This window comes from Fusarium mangiferae (assembly GCF_900044065.1).
Source record: "Fusarium mangiferae strain MRC7560 genome assembly, contig: FMAN_scaffold004, whole genome shotgun sequence".
Lineage (NCBI taxonomy): Eukaryota > Fungi > Ascomycota > Sordariomycetes > Hypocreales > Nectriaceae > Fusarium > Fusarium mangiferae.
Window position 1 is genome coordinate 1,321,651 of NW_024573924.1, and position 16,588 is coordinate 1,338,238.

General features: G+C 49.0%; 5 protein-coding genes across 5 annotated transcripts; 1 reads left to right on the forward strand and 4 right to left on the reverse strand.

Annotated features, from left to right (window-relative positions):
• Positions 1-234: 234 nt before the first annotated feature.
• Positions 235-656, reverse strand: FMAN_09012 (uncharacterized protein; the record flags this gene model as incomplete). The annotated part of the gene is made up of 2 exons (XM_041829804.1): positions 235-461; positions 524-656. The coding sequence occupies 2 exons, from the start codon at positions 654-656 to the stop codon at positions 235-237; spliced, it is 360 nt and encodes a 119-aa protein (XP_041680531.1).
• An 806-nt stretch (positions 657-1,462) lies between these two features.
• Positions 1,463-2,536, reverse strand: FMAN_09013 (uncharacterized protein; the record flags this gene model as incomplete). Its single annotated transcript, XM_041829805.1, has 2 exons — positions 1,463-1,655; positions 1,707-2,536. 2 exons carry the CDS (start codon positions 2,534-2,536, stop codon positions 1,463-1,465), a joined length of 1,023 nt encoding a protein of 340 aa, XP_041680532.1.
• A 1,101-nt stretch (positions 2,537-3,637) lies between these two features.
• FMAN_09014 (putative MUC1-Extracellular alpha-1,4-glucan glucosidase) lies at positions 3,638-7,950 on the reverse strand (the record flags this gene model as incomplete). Its single annotated transcript, XM_041829806.1, has 3 exons — positions 3,638-3,945; positions 3,994-7,662; positions 7,713-7,950. 3 exons carry the CDS (start codon positions 7,948-7,950, stop codon positions 3,638-3,640), a joined length of 4,215 nt encoding a protein of 1,404 aa, XP_041680533.1.
• Positions 7,951-10,106: 2,156 nt separating this feature from the next.
• On the reverse strand, positions 10,107-11,380 carry FMAN_09015 (uncharacterized protein; the record flags this gene model as incomplete). Its single annotated transcript, XM_041829807.1, has 7 exons — positions 10,107-10,207; positions 10,254-10,324; positions 10,406-10,479; positions 10,532-10,563; positions 10,612-11,077; positions 11,141-11,216; positions 11,280-11,380. The coding sequence occupies 7 exons, from the start codon at positions 11,378-11,380 to the stop codon at positions 10,107-10,109; spliced, it is 921 nt and encodes a 306-aa protein (XP_041680534.1).
• Positions 11,381-12,269: 889 nt separating this feature from the next.
• FMAN_09016 (uncharacterized protein) lies at positions 12,270-13,519 on the forward strand (the record flags this gene model as incomplete). The annotated part of the gene is made up of 2 exons (XM_041829809.1): positions 12,270-13,222; positions 13,306-13,519. 2 exons carry the CDS (start codon positions 12,270-12,272, stop codon positions 13,517-13,519), a joined length of 1,167 nt encoding a protein of 388 aa, XP_041680535.1.
• Positions 13,520-16,588: the final 3,069 nt, after the last annotated feature.

Here is a 16,588-nt window from a genome sequence, read left to right on the forward strand (position 1 = left end):
GAGGCGCCCTTTTCATTTTATCCTTCTATTCTTAACCCCCCCTTTCCCCTTTTTACAATATGTGACACTCGCGAGCGAGATAAGCAAGGGCGTTGTACCAAAAGATAGAGGCCTCAGGACTTGATACTCGATGCCATGAATCGTAAGAGATTTAGACCATCAGCTCTTTATGAGTACGGGGTGTTTGTGGCTTTTCTTTATACCATTCCTGAATTTTATACTGCATTATTCACCTTAAGGCTGGTAAAAGACCTCCTCAACTGGCTTCCACCAAGAAGGCTCGCCGGCCTCGGAGCTCACTGCACCAGGCACGAGACTCTCCTGCCAGGCATCTGTCATCTTCCACCATTCTCTCACACGAGGGTTCTTTGCCATCTTTTCCATGTCGCCACTGTAATCCGAGCCGATGTATTTGAACGAGGCGAAGAGAATGTGGCTCTGATCATCGTAGAAAATGCTGTCTATACAAGCGATCAGTCTCTATTACAATTGCCTTGTAGAACCACATCAGGATAGGCCATACAGTCTCGAATATTGCACTCTTGGATCTGCTTGAGGACGTCGGGCCAGACTCTGGCGTGAACTTCCTTGTACTCAGCAAGGTGCTGAGGCCTCAGTTTGACGATCTGAGCGAATCGGCGAGCTGTGTGGGACATGTTGTGTTTAATAAGTGGCGGACTGTACTGTGCGTATTGCTGGTGAGAGTGAGAGTGAGAGTGACAGTAGTAAAGTAAGACAAAATAGGATCAAAGTAGTCTAGCAGCTACAGACTTTTAGAACCGACTCCAGATTGGATGGGATTGGGAACAAGTAGTTAGTTATATAGCTATACTCGGGTGTCGGGCTAGAATATAGCGAGTCGAAACCCCGCATACGACATGACCTTTCTATCCACACTTGATGACTTTGGATTGCGAATGCTCCCCCAAACCCAGAGTGGAAGCTAACTAATTTAATTAGAGTGTGAGCGGATAATGCCCATTCAGGGTCCACAGCCTGTGTGGGGGAGGGGGGATGTAGACTTTGGGTGGTACTACCATTTTATAACTGGCGATCTTGGTCTCAAATAATGAATGCATCGAATACCTACAGAGTACATCCGACACGAGTTTATCAAGTTCAAGTAATTCATCGACGTATTTCAAGTTTAGCCAATAGTGCCTAGACCATCCATAACCTGATAGACACCGCTGAATCTTTAAAGAAAGGACAATAACAATTTCAAATCGTTACCAAAGAAAGCCACGCCAAGTCTGATGCGTACGTAGCCATCCAGTTCATAAGACATAATCCCATCCACCATACTCATAACGCCTATCCCGAGCCCGAATCCTTTAAAAACATACAATCTTTGGTATAAATAACACGCCTGTCGTAGAAGGCTGTGTTGGTAGTGTGCGTTCCCCTTTTCTATCAACCACGGCTAAAATGCGGGTAAGTACAGAGTCTCAGAAATCGACTTCTAGTTGCGTGGCTCGTACTGGGGAAGAGCCTCCTCGTCGACCATAAGACCGGACTTTTCGTCTTCAACAAGCATTTCGGTGATGGCGGCCTTGTGAGTAGCACCGGGGGCAAGCTCAGGCTCGGAGTCGGCAGATTCGCTCTTGAACATGCGGATCACGCGGAGAACCATGGCACAAAGGAACATGGTGAAACTGATTATGTTAGTATGGTGCAAATTGAACAACTGCAGGGCATTGACTTACAATGCAACTCCGACACCGGCAGCAACACCCATAAGGACAGGGATGATAATATATGCCGTGACGTGTGTAAAAACATCACTCCACGACTGCTCGGGGGCCTTGTTGACGAGAGGACCGTGCTTGAAGTTGTCGGTAGGCTTGTTCTCACCCTTATCATGACCGTGATGGGGCTTGCGACCGTGACCATGGCCCTTACCCTTACCCTTCATTCCGTGGCAGCCCTTACCCTTGAACTTGCCCTTGACATCCTTCCAGGTATCGTGGAGCATGCCCTTGGCGCGGCACCACATATCACAATCCTCTGGTGCCTTCTCGCCATCACCCTTGACCTCGATGCTTCCGATGATGATCTCGCCGACAGGAGCCTTGATGAGCTTTACTGTGACAGGAGGGACGCCGTCGACAAAACGGTCGCCGACTTCGATGATCCTGACTTCGACGTTGACAACCTCGAGATGTTGATCATTATCGACTCCTTCAGGACGAATAGCCAAGCCATATCCCAGCCGACGCATATCGCTCTTGCCGTTGGCCTTGATGACAGCTGCCGACAGGTCTCCGTTCCAAGGGTCGGCGTGAGGATAGAGTTCGAAGCCGTTTAATACCAGACGACGGTCTTGAATGCCGAAATTGAGTTCGAGTTGGCTGTCATGGCCGCGGCACTGGAGGCAAGGGACGTCTACGACTTGACCATAGGCGGTCTCGGGGATCTCAAAAGTGTCGACCTCGATGGGAAGAGTGCGGAAGATGCTGTCGTCCTTGTCAGAAGTCTCTGGGACGATGAGGACAGCAGCGGCGGTCGCTGCAAGGGCGAGCGGCTTGAAAAGCATGATGTGATGGAGTATTCGGTATTCGGTATATGCGATTTGTGTATTGCGATGCTTAATTGACTGATTTGGCGATGATAACGATGATGGCGATATTGTCGTCGTTGGTGTCGTTTGCGTGGAAAAAAGAAAGGATTAAAAGAGGGAAAGAATGAAGCGCAGCTGATGGTAACGTGCTTTACTCTTGAGGCGTCGGATGTCTCGGTGGCAAGGGATCCGCTTTGGGTAAAGTCCGTGTGTAAGAGGCACGAAATCTGGGGCCGGAAGGAACGACCCCTCCTGCCGATGACGACGATTTTAACTTCGGGTTTTCTTTCTTGCGCTAACATGATTGGCTCAGCTATTTCATGCACTGTCCTGCCTCTTGCCCACTTACCGTTCACCGTTGGTCAGAAAGAGGCAATCGCAGGTCCTAGGTACCAACCTTACACAATTATTTACATCTTCACCGTAGGTATCCCTGAGTGGTAACTTACACTCTCAAGGCACCTCAGTAAGATACCCACCTACACTTTTATGAACTGAATCAGTAGACTTGTCTTGCTTCATCACGTCTTTATTTAGGTGCTTATGTACCTATCTCTTGGCAATACGCGTATATGTACATGTTCGATTCGTAGTATCAGCCAAGAATTTATACCAATGATCCACTCACATGTCTCACATTCACTCACATCCATCCCTATATCTGTTCCAAAGCACGCGACCAAAAGGCCCATACCAGATGAGTTCGTCCAAGAAAAACGATACTTATTATAATCTCGACATGATTAATAGCATGAACTATATAAGTCTTGTACACACATCCGTAACGTCTGTGTTTTCAACCAACTCATAGCAAGTCTCGCAATAAACCAAGGCTCCCTGCCCTGCCCTCTCTGGCCTGGTCTGACCACTGTGATCCCTGACCGGACCCTAAAGTTGCCCGAAATACCGAAACCGAAATCGAAGCCAACAAACAGGGCTGAATTAGAGTAGAAAAGAAGTCCAGACATGGAAAACCAACATGTCCATAGAAAGAAATGAACCCCCGATATGCCATGCTTCATAATCAGGGAATGTTTTACAAACACAATCCAAATCGTGCCTTCTTCCTCCTGAGACTTAGTCCTCTGACTTCCCACGCCAGAGACCTTCCAGCTTGTCTCTGACATTCTCCCACCGCGGGCGCCAGCTGATTCTCTTGCTCAGACCTCCATCGTCGTCGCCATCATTTTCACCAGGGCCAAGCTTAGACGAGTTCTGGTGACGATGGATTGGGGAGTCATTGCCCCATGGAAAGTTGGGATCCTCAGGCACCCTGTCTGTGGGCGTGGGATAGTCATCCCCAGTCGAGCCCAATTCCCCGTCAGTCTGCGCTTTTGTGATTGTCTGCAATGTTGTAAGCGGCTGGTAGGTGCTTGTTTCTGTATCTGACCTTCATTAGTCAGGTGATTTTACCCGTCAAGAATATCACATACCTTTTACACCAAATGTGTGAGTCATGTTCGACCAATGCACCGTGCTGCTTGTTGTGTTGCAGGTCGATGAGACGTTTTCAGTGGCTGTTACTGCCGACACGTGGGATAACGATAAGTCTGGTCCATTCGTTTCAGTCAAGCAATCGGTGCTAGCTGGAATCGCTGTATGGGTCGGGGTGTCGTACACTGATTCCGTGCAGGTCGATGAGCTAGTAGATGTAGATTTACATGGAGTAGCTGCTCCCGCCGAGCCAGTCAACAAGTGTGTGCCCGTCAAAGTGTCAATCCCTGAAGATGTTCTCCCAGAAGCCTGTGATAGAGTTGAGTTACCTACCGGGATTGGTGCCAAGGCGGAACTCTCGAGGCTGGTCGATACCCCCTTTGCGCTACCAGTTGTCAAGAAAGTTGTCTGTGTTCCCGAGAGCGACGATGTAACGGTGGCCAATGAGATAGTCTCTGTGCTCGTGAAGCCAGCGACCCCGGAGGTTACGTTAGCCCATGTGGAAACATATGAATTTGTGACTGTAGCCCTAGATACTTGAGATGTTGGGGGTTCTGCCAAAGTAGTTGTAAGCGTCAATGTCGTAGTACGAGTGTATGAGGTTGACAACGAAGCACCACCGCTTGAGCTGTTGAGGGCAGGCGAGGACACTCCTGGCCCCCCCATAGTCGTAGTGCGGAATATGGTTGTCGTGCGAGTATTTGAAATGGACTGTGAGGTTGCAATACTCCTGTTGCCATTGGTGGACGGGGAAGTGCTGGGCTCTTCCAAAGTGGTTGCGAGGGTCAAAGTCGTGGTACGAGTATAAAAGGTTGACCCCGAGGTTGCACTGCTAAGGTTGTGAACAGAAGAGTGAGACATACTTGGCTCTCCTAAAGTAGAAGTCAAAGACTTGGTGGTAGTTCGAGTGTATGAAGTCCACTGTGAAATCTCGCTATTTACAGTCCACGTCGAGACACCTGGCTCATTCGTGAGGCTCAAAGTTGGCCAGCTCGTCCACGGCTCAGGATCTGGCCTCCATGAAGCGATTGTCGAGAGACTGGTGGTGCCCAGACTAGTTGAGTTGGAGACCGGGAAGAATGGCTCGTTTGTGCCCGAAGCAGAGGCCGAAGTATCAGCCGTGATGCCAGCCACTGTGGTGTTTATAGTGAGATATGTTGTGCTGATCGATGGTGAAATGGTCATACTGGACGTTGAAAAGTCTCCCAAGGTTCCGGTAATGGTGAAGCGAGGTCCTGTACCACTTGGTGGAAAAGAAGTGCCAGTTCCCGTCAATGTGGTGTTTGATGGAAGAGGGAAGGGGGCCGTGCTGATCGATACCGTTGTGAGTGAAACACTCTCAGATGTCGTCAAGAAAGTCGGCATAATGATAGTGACTTTCACATCGGTGAACGTTTTACTATAGGTACTGTCTGATATAGTGGTGAGCGTAACGTTCAGCGAAGCGGGCGGCTGAGGAGTGGCGGCAGCTGTGTCACTCAAAGTTTGAGTTCCAGAAACCAAATCAGAGCCAGTACGGGTAGTTGTTTGGACAGTTGAGTTTGTGGACCACTGAGCGCTGCGAGTCATGTTCCACGACCCAGAGGTCCCTGCAGTAATGATGGACTGCGTCTGATCCGTATTGCTTGAAGGATATGTTTCACTGGCCGTAACGGTAGTGGAGTTGGTATGAGGAGTAGTGCTATTGAATCCAGCTGTGGTCAAAGAGAATGTAACATCACTGGCTTTGGGGCCGATGGTTTTGTCAGATTCAGAGAGTGACGCTGAAGATGTTTCTGACTGCCAAACTAGGCTTGTGTTGGTGGGAAAGGGGAAGTTGGTAGGCTGCTTGGATATGATGACGGTACTAATACCGAGAGAGGTCGACCGAGAACTGAATGTGCTCTTGATGGATCCCACACTTTTAGAAAAGTTGTACCCACTAGTGGTATGGGCTACCGTGACATTGCCAGACGAGGATAGGCTTGTCGGTGTGAGACTGCTAGTGATGGTAGAAGTCATTGTTGTCTTGATCACCGTTACATTACCAAGTGTTGAGCCATCAGATTGGCCTTGAGTTGACATGGTAGACACACTAGGAGGCGTCATTGGCGTGGTAATGATCGAAAGCCAAGAGGTTGGGAAAGAAAGTGATGGGACCTCCAAAGTTGCTTCCGAAGTATGGGAAATCGCCAGCGTCGAAGTCGGCCAGTCAAGCCAGGAGTCTGTATGAGAAGACAATGAAGTCCGTCTGATGGACATTGACGAATTGAAGCGCGAAGGGCCAGAGGTGGAATACTGTGTAGAAACGGAGTTGTTCATCAAACTTGTAGCGCTCCCAGTTGGAATGATACCGCCGGGGAAGATTGTAATAACCGAGCCGTCTGACACAGTAGTCACAACGAAGGGCTCGGTGACTGAGTGAGAGGTCGCATTTGTAGGCAGGGCTGTTGATGCAAAGAGAGTCTCTGAAGATGTTTGGTTAGATGTTGTAGCAATATTCGACTTGGAAACGTCAACGCTCGCGCTAGCCACGGAGGTCGGAACTGAAGAGAAAGGAGAGCTTGTTGCTGGCGAGGTGACGTTGAGCGCAGTGTACGTCTTGCTCGTGGTAACTGTGGTGGAAAAGGCAACAGTAATAGATGCCATGATCGCCGACGAGTCTCCTGTTCCAGCCCCCGACGAGTCATCAGAAGCAACAATAGTAGGTCTTGAAATGCCAGATGAATTTGACAGAACAGAAGATGAGGCAGGAACTCCAATTGTTGTAGTGAAATAGGCAGTAGTAGTAGTAGTAGTAGTGAAGCTCACTGTTCCATTGACAGGAATGCTCGAAGCACGGGTAGACTTTTGAGTCGATTCCGAGATAGCAACCTTGGTCAGAGTGCTTTGGATTGTGACAGATTTGGTCGATTCAGTGGCCAGACTGCCCAATGTTGGGTCCCCCGCCGAATCAGTATCAGTAGCAAGACCCTCAGTAGAAAGTTCAGATGAGTTCTGTTGTGGGATGACTGTGATTGTCGTGGTTTCGTCTGCAGTCATGGGAACAGTTAAAGATGAAAGGCTTGATGCATTACCACTTGAAGAACCGGGGGCGACTGTCACTGTAACATTAAGCATCCTTGTTGTTGTCGTTGTTGTCGACCTAGCCTTCGTTACGCTACTCTCGAGGCGAGAAGCAAGCTCCGGTGTAGTGAAGTCACCTGAAACTTCAGCGCTTGACACTGCTTGTGTGTGTGAGACGCTCTCAGTGATCGTCTTTGTTTCGTTAAAGAAAACAGAGACTGTGGCAGATGAGGCAGAACCTGAAGGAAATTCAGTTTCCGTCCCGGGTGATGAGGTACCCGCGGAGGGATAAGTGCCAGTCAACGAAGAGTTAGAAATAGAAGAAACTTGACCAAGTGAAATTGAGGAAGCTTTAGCACCAGAAGTCTCAGTCCCAAGGAAAGAGCCCGAAGCTGTCAGGTGAACACTCGACAATGCCTCGGAGCCGGATGTACTACCAGCCTTTGCGCTTGAGCCAACAGTTATCATGGCAGTGTCGGTCTCCAGGGTTGAGGATACAGAGAGAGAGGAGCTGCCATAAGAGACAGTTTCATGGTGAGAAGAAACATTTGACTTAGATGGCACACCGGCTTGGGAAGCTCCAGTCTGAGTTTCGGTTGCAGTGGACTCCTCGAGAGAATGATCTGACAATGTTAGATTTAAGGAGGACATTAAGTCAGAGCGTAATACTTACGAGAAGTCAAATCAGTTTGAGCAACTGGCTCCCCAGTATAATAGGGAGGAGGTGGACCATAGCCATCAGCGAGAGCTTTACCCAAGGGATTGCGAGCTTCGATGAGATTATTGCCGCGCACATCTTTGCGAGCACCCCGATGCTGCTGGGGACCAAGCCCAGTTGCACTGCTCAGAAGACAAGAGAGCAGTAGAAAAACCGATAGGACGGTGATCAAAGGAATGTTAGGTGGTCTCATGATGAAGATGTTGTAGTGCTGTTGATCCTTGAGGTCAGCGAATACTGTTCGCCCTTGAGCAAATACAGAGATTGCCTTTTGAACTCACCAGAACGATTCAGCGAACGGAGTTTATTACAGAAGTGTTTAAACGAGCGGATGAGTCGATAGTAGAATAAGAGATACAGGTAAACGAGTGATTGTCGACTCCTAGGATATTATTTCCTATGCTTCCTCGAGCTGATGGGGAGAACACGAGAGCGAGATTTGCGAAGCGGAAGAAAAGAAGGGTAGAAGAAGTGAAAAGAAAGAGGAAGAAAAGTATTCGAGCAGTTCAAGGCATGCGTAGGAATGAGTGAATCATGAACAGGGCAAAAGATAGAAGATATGAAGTGTGCAACTGGCAGCAGCTGTCACAAGAATTTTGCCAGTGACAGGCAAAGGGGCACATACCTACCTTCTAAAGTCAGATATTCAATTCATCCCTGAAATCCTGCCACAGCATGAGCGTACAAGCTGTATTTTCAGGTCCAATGGGTTACAAGTGCTTAGCTCAGTGTTATTGGGGTGGTGATTCCTGGATGTGTTTTGCTAGATTGGACCGTCGTCCGCGATGCTCCGGTCGTTGGTGGCCGTATATAGCCTTCTTGGTACCCCATAGAACATATGTCCGGCTGGTTGCTTGCCTTCCTCCCGATGGAAGCTATCCCGGGATCCTGGACAGGCTTATAGCTCTGTTTGCTTATGACACGAAGGCAGACACAATGGGATGGGCTTGCACAGCTGTTGTCGATGCTTGTTCAGTTTCCTCCACTCTTTCAGGACAATAAACTTGAGTTTGGGGTCGTATTATCGCTTGATTGCATGTATGGAGTGTCCTTGCTACCGCCTCTGCTTCATCAGCCGGTGATTGTTTCCATGTGCCATGTCACAGGCCGCCCTTCATCTCCCATCATGTTTCTTCGAGGAAACAACACAAAAGCGATGGCTTCCAGAATTGCTCTTACTTGAGTATGAGCCAGCCTATTCCTGCCGATGCCGAGTGATATTCTGTACATCATATCCCAAGACATGTCGAGAACAAGCAGGTGATCATATGTTTGAGAGCCGTCCCTTTCACTCGAGTGAAGACACTTGCTGGCCTCGTCAGGTCACACATGACCTGTATCAGATTAATCCTCGTACGGCCGTATCTCGCTCTGACTCGCATTGCGGGATTTAACTTGCATTGGTCAACTGTCTGTAGACGAGATCTTGGCTGTGTTAAGCGGTGGAACACAAACCACGTCGGGCCTTTGACCGTTGGGGATCAACGGCCTGGTCGTTGGAGGTTTCACAACCCGGGGACCAAAATCCCAGACTTTACATGCCATCCGTGCAGACGTGGCACCTGTAACGAGCCTCGGCAACGAGGCGAGATGCAGCTTGCCGTCGGGTCGCATCAGGGGTGAAGTGTTCGATGATGCACTTAGTTTGTCTCTGTTGAGCGTCCGGGTGTATAGAAGGGCGGCAATCCTGCTTCGTTTTCTTGGACGACTAGGTGTGGGTGACTATGAAAGATTTGGAAGATGTCATCTCGTGGCATTATCAGTTAAACCGAGAACAACGACAAGGGTTAAGGCTCACGGTTGAAATTTTCTCGAAAGGGAATCAATGTTTCAAAAGGTGAGGGTGGTTCCAGTTCTGAACCTGGTTGCTCTCAAGAGCAGCACTTAAGCGAAGACTCAGACATTGACACGTTTTCATCTTGAACAGCGAAGACTCAGAGATTCAAATAGGGGGATAGTTGCGAGGCTCACGTTGACATGTAAAGAATGAGACAAATCGAGACGATGAAAGTTTTGCGAAAAGAGACTGGTACCTGAGCCTAGACCTACCTACCTACCTTACCTAAGACATATCTTTTAGACCCTTCCTTCCTTCCTGACTGATGGACATTCCTTCCCGTAAAAGGTTTGTGAAAGCGCTCGCCCGTATTCTTAGGTTACCTTAGATGGGCAGGCAGGAACTCGTGATTGCCTCATGCATCCCCCAATTCTTATAAACTTCGACCCTTCAGAATATCAAAATCAAATCCATATAATTAATTTTGCTTTCATGTTTTGGACACAATGTCTCGCAGATCGTGGATGTTGCGTGGCTTTGAGGCTTAGCCTGTTGTACGAAGACGAATGCGCTTATTCGGCCTTTTTTGCGGTTTCACGCAGAGTAGGGGCAGTTCCGTCAGTCATCGAGGCATTCTTATCCTCGATATCAGCAGCCCAGAGGGCAGCTCCAACTTTTTGGCGTTAGCTTTACACATCGTGAGCTCGCTTGAGACTTACCTGTGTTACTGAATGTGAAAAACATGGAAGCAACCGGAATCATCTCGAGAAGAGTGGCAACTAGTCCGAATCTTTTGCACATTTCAGTTAGCTAAATTTGGCTCATCTGTGCTACCAGGCGTCAACCAGGAAGCAGATGGATAAATACGCACGCAGTGTAGGGGCCAACATTCTTGGTCAGCCAATCCTCTCTCTTGGGTTGCGACCATTTCTTCAGTTGGAAATACTGGAACGAGCGCTGTTAGCTCTGCTCAAATTCCAATTAATAGGCAACTTACTCGACCGTGAACTCCCTTGCCTCGAGTACGACCTGTGTGTGGTCAGTGGAGTGATATAGTTATTGATGCTACATTTTTACCTTGAATGAGGATGAATATGACCGTACCAACAACCGGGATTGCGTTGAGGGGCAGGTACATCACGTAGCGGACAATAGCCTTGGGGCTGAACTTCTCAAAGGGGCTCTTGATGATCTTGCCAAGTTTCTGCATCGGATCTGCTCCAGACTTGACCTCTCGTCCCTCGCTCACGATTTGGGTATCTCCACGGGCAAGGAGTGTACCATCAAACACATCGAGAAGGGCATCTTGAAGGAGGTAGTTGCGAGACACAAGGTTGATGATGGTGGTACTCTCATTGAGAACCAACAGAACCGCAGAGAAGGGCGCAATAGGGCCATTGACGAAGAATAGTACGGCGAGCTGTGGCAAGTATGTAAAGAAGAACATGCCACCAATGACACCGGTAGAGAGGACGACCAGCGGGCCGAGCTTGGAGATGAATGGCTTCCAAAGTGAGCGATGGGAGATGAAGTAGAAAATCCCCTGTTCAATACGTGGTGCATTAGCAGGTGACCTCTCTGGGGCTCAAGAAGGGAGACCCTGTACCTTGATCGGGTAGAGGTAGGATCGGCTCTTGGCAGCGCTGGCTACATGCTCTCGAGCCTGGGCATAGTCCTCCTTACTAGTAAGCCATATTATTAGCTTCAAAAAGAAGAAGAAGAGAATCGAAGCAATTTATGCGTACAAGACCTCTTGAGCTTTCTCTCCAACAGAGTCAACCACTCTGTTGCGCTTGGCAGGTTCCTGCTGGTGATCAGCTCCCGAAGCTTCAGCTGTGTCGGCCATGGTAGTTTGTTGAATGCAAAAGTCGGAGCAAGTTTGCGGTGCTGGTGATCGTGTGTAGAAACGAATCGTTAAAAGAGCACTTTGATGTTGCCAAATGAAAAAGAGGTGACCTGCTTCGCTTTGTTTATATCACAGCGAGGTTGACAATCACAAGCTTGACATTCCACCCTAAACCATGGAAGCTCAAGAGAGAGAAGCTCTAGTCGATGTCGTCATTGGCACCTCAAGGCCCTACGAGTGGGGCTAGCTTAAATCGTCACAGGCTTCTACGTAACCAGGGGCACAAACCAGTGACGATGATGTGTATATTACGCTTTTTGACAAGTTCTGATATAATAGTTTCAAGTTAGGTACACATTATATGGCATGCAGTACTTCTGTCAAGTGATTCTTTCTCCTCCTCTCAAGAACGATCTATTAACCCTGTATTCCCCCTCCAAAGTCGCATCAACGTCGTCCCAGGGGACCCACCTCCGCCGGGAGCTCATGACCCACCATCGGCCCCAAGTTTCGGGAGCTTCACTAACGCTGTCTGTTTGTCATGAGCCGTATATAGGTAGTAAGCGATCGACCTTGGAACAAAGCAGGCCTGTTTCAAACCCGACTTTTGAGCCTATTATAATCTCTTCTGTCGTGTCTGGAGAGCCTATTATTTTGTACATTGGTGGTATGTTTTGTCGCGTGAGCCTCGTCTTTTGCCCCTCCTCCAATTATATGGTACGGTGTTGCTGATCATCCCTAAAAGACGAAGGTATGCGTCACTGGGAGGGCACGTATAACATCATGTCGAGCCCAAAATTGATGACAACCTCATCCAGATAATGATAACGCGAACCGCTCTCGATAACTTCACCAGAGATTCACGAATGCATATGCCATCGCCGCCAGCATGACCCAACGATATATCTCGAATAACCTTCCTCCCCAGAAACTCGGCTCAGATCCCAAAGAGCTCCTCACATATGCTCTTGAACTCGTCGTACGACATACGCCGCCTCGTGAAGTCTACCATGAACGCCACCTTGGCGGTCTCTTCACTGGGTACACTGGTCTTGCTTATTTGTTCCTTCAACTGTCCGAACTATACCCAGATCTGAAAATATCTGGCCAAGACCTGCTGTCTTGGGCGAAACGCTACCTGGAGGGAGACCGTGGAAAGTTAATCCTAGAAAAGGGCAACTGCGGCATCTCGTCCGAGAAACTATCCTTCGAAGCAGCGAGAGTGTGCATAACCAAGGAGGATGATCACTTGATAGACTTCCTGAGCAATATGCCGGTACTTCTTGGTCCCTACACGAGCCCCCAGGAAGATGCTTTTCCATCAGAGATACCCTATGGGCGGGCAGGTGCATTATACATGTTGCGTATGGTGAAACACTGGGTTCCTAGGAGTGAGAGTCTTGTTGAATCTCCGATCAAGAGACTTACAGAGCGTATCATGGCCACTGATGACGACGGCAGGGGTAATTGGGAGTGGCATGGGAAGAGGTACTTTGGAGCAGCTCATGGTGACATAGGTATCATCACACAGCTCGTTCTTTCGAACCCATCGCTCGCTCCACAACTTACACGACGCGTGGAAAAGCTACTTGAGCTTCAAGGTCCTGACGGGAATTGGCCGTCGAGCCTGCGGAGCCTCAAGGAGGGCAAAGGCGCAAGTCTCATTCAGTGGTGCCATGGTGCCCCTGGCTTCTTGTATTCGCTGACGTCCCTGCGCCCGTATTTTCCTGACTTGCAAGATCGCATCGACTCAGCCATCGAGAAAGGTCAGAGCATAACCTGGAGGCATGGTCTTCTCACCAAGGAACCATGCTTGTGCCATGGAATTTTTGGAAACGCATTGTACGTTTCCCCCGTATTCAGCCCCCTTCCCCTTCTCTGCACCGCGATATCCTAGACCTCGGCTGTGACTGACCTCGGAGTAGGGTGCTTCCCCGTGGACCTAATCGACAACACTTCCTTGCACTGGCCACCGCTGATGCAGTGGAGAAAGTGCGTCGACACGATCCAGATTTATTCGAATCTGCATCTTATGGCCACAAAGCCGCAGTCCTCATGAATTATCTGCCGAGTGCCGCGTGGACATGGGCTGTTTGCGAACAAGAGCACCCCCGGCTTATCATGTACAATGATGTGTAGAGTAGGTGGTCTGGCGGTTTGATATTTCTTCCTGGGTACATGACTATTATTGAAGCTTGATGATTCAAGAGCGATATCGTGTGGACAACGATGTCCTTTTCCCTGTTGAATCCACTTTTCCGTAATCAATTAATGGATCGATATCTTTGTTCCGAAACGGACGTGGGATGTAACTGTCAGTCGTGATCAAAGTGGGTGCTTAACCGAGGATATAAAAGGACTCTAGAATACCACCAGACTTTCACAAGCTCGGCCGTTAGAGTGCTGATTTACAAGCCCCATAGTTTCAAGCGAGAGGCAATATCTGAGCTCAACCAATCTCTTGGCCAGATGAGGGTGCAGGCGATCTCGAAGACGAGAAGTCAGACATAGTCTTGCGTGATAAGCCTTCCGGGGGTGGTTCATGAGGAGGATCCGTACTCACGTTGCGATACGTCGACAGCATCGGACCCGTAGCTCGGACGTTACTGGAGAATGATCGGAATTGGAAGCCTTTCAGGGATGAGGCTTGTTTGAAGTTGTTCCATGGGATTTCTATCTTGCGTGAAACGTCTTGTTACTGGTTCCTGCTTGGCGGATTCTTGGTAGACTCATCAAGTCTGCGGCTGAATCACCTTGGGGCTCATCTTACAGACAAGGAAAACCTCAACACCGAATTCCGTAGAACAAGAGCTGAGAATCATGGCGAGTTTCGATGAACCATTGAGTCCCATTTTTTCCCCCAAGGAGAGTCATCGAAAGTAGCCGACAAACTCTGCGATTTCAAGGCCATGGCCAAGTAAGTTTGCTTGTGATTCCTTGTGAAAGTGGTAGAACATAGAGATTCTCTGGTGATCAAACATTCCATCAGGGTACAATGCCAAGCTCAGCTCAGATCATAGGGCTTGAGGCTCATATCATGCGACGTTGGGCTGCGATGCGGTTTTCGGCCGAGTACAAGCCTTCCGCTCCCCCCCAGCAAGGTGGGGCCGAGGAACCGGGACAACGGGCTCTGGAGCCTCTTGGGAGCCTCTTATGGGGCGTCCTGGAAGAGTTTAGTGAGGCGAAAAGAAGTGTCAAAGGGAGAGGCTAGGACAGACGACGGCTTGGAAACGTGAATAGATTGGTAATATGTGAAGTAATGATGGGCCCAGGCTTGTGCCATGCAGCCTCGAGATGAACAATCACGAGCAATTAACGTTACGTCCCATTTGAAGGAGATTGCCAGGCATCGATTGTGTCTGATAATCGGAACATAAAAACGAAAATGGAGAAGGGGGTGTAAGTGTAAGCGGGCTCTCGCACTCAGAGGTGCACAGGCTCAGTTCAGATCGGTCCAGTCCAGCTCAGTTACATACATTCGATGCGATGTTATGCCATGGGTATTGAGGCATTTCTCGACATGCCGACTTTGGTCCATATGCCGTTGTTTGTTCAATTTCAAAGCGAACATGGATATGACGTTCCAGCTTCCCTAACTCCTCCAAGGGTGTAAGGGTTGCTTCACCTTGACCGAAAGCGGCCCGAGGAAATAAAACGCACATAACCCAAGACTTGCAATCTCGAATCGTGTACATAAGTTGGTGCGTTGCATGCAGAGCAGGGGAAAAAACCCGACGGGCTCTTCGTCGGGGTTAATCGCCGACTTGAAGGCCGGGCCACACCTCGGCACGGAGGTCGGGATATTGAAGTGCGTTAGCTTAGGGGAATCGTAGCGCGAGTCAATTCTCCAACAGCCCTGAATATCAGAGAAGCCGCTGACCTCATTTCACACCCATGGGCTTTTTGGTGTTGATATCATGGAAACCTTCTCTGGATAAGCACGCAGTAGTGACACTGTTGGCTGGCCTTATTGAACAGAAGGAACCCCCACTTCGGCACCGAAGAGCTGTTCAAGTCCGTGCACCAGTTCAAGATGGTGATGGTGATGAGATGAATGGGGAACGTCTAGTGACCAACTCGTGAAATTTCGGGCGAGTCCGACAGTCCTTACAGGTCGGTTTACTGCTTCCAAGATATCTTCAACCCGATAGATCCACCATTGCCGTTCCGGTGCCGATGGGGGTACCATGCACTGATAATCCCGCGGCCTTCTAGAAAGATTTTCATGGAAAAGAACCTGGTCAAAAGGAGAAGCCAAGGGACGCGGCTGAGAAAGACAAGATCCCATAGGACTATCACTGGTCCCCAGGGACATGTACAGCATCATCATCATCCCGCATCGCGAAAAATAAAACATAGCTCGGCTTCAAGTTGCCGAGTTGACCAACCGCTTTGGCACCTCAATGTCTTGGTCAAGGTGAGATCTAGATAGGCTTGCTGCAGGCTACTTGACCAACAACGTCGGGGAACACAGTCGCCTTGTTATCATCATGATATGACATCAGGTCAGCACGTTACGCCCGTTTTAGGTCACGTTTGCTGCAAAAGGTCTTTATCTCCGGCGTCTGTTTATCAAGGTTGAATATCAGTTTAGATGTGAGAATACTGATCAAATGATGTACCTGTCTTGCACGTATTGCAATACCCTTCGACGGCTGTATCGAAAAATTCGATGAGATATGTCTTGGCTAGTTCTGATGCGATTGTGAACAAAGCACTTACACAGACAGAACTAACATGGATATCTCCAGTCAAAGACGAGTCATGGACTCGATTTACGTATTCAGCCATTGACAGGGACAGGGACGGACGAGTATTATCCCCGGCGCGTGTAATCTATTTCCGGGTCAGTTTAGCACCAGGCGCAGACACAGGCGTAGGTCTAGGCAGGGCTACGGTAGCGCTCGTTTCTGGCGATCAGGGTTTTTCGCTTTCTATGGATGTTAGGTGCGTTGGTGTCATCGACTGAGGTGCCCGCCCCGAGGATTCATCACCACCATCATGCACTAAAACTCCACTGTCCCTGCACTTGAAAAACACGCCCTGGGTCCATTGACTTTTTTTTTTATTTTGACCGACTAGTAACAGAGTTTGACTAGAGCAAGTGCCGGACGGTGAAACTGGCACTCACTGAGCAAGTTAGAACGTCAACGTGGTACTGAATTTGCTAAGCGGGTGGACTTTTTGTTGATAATCAAGACCGCATGA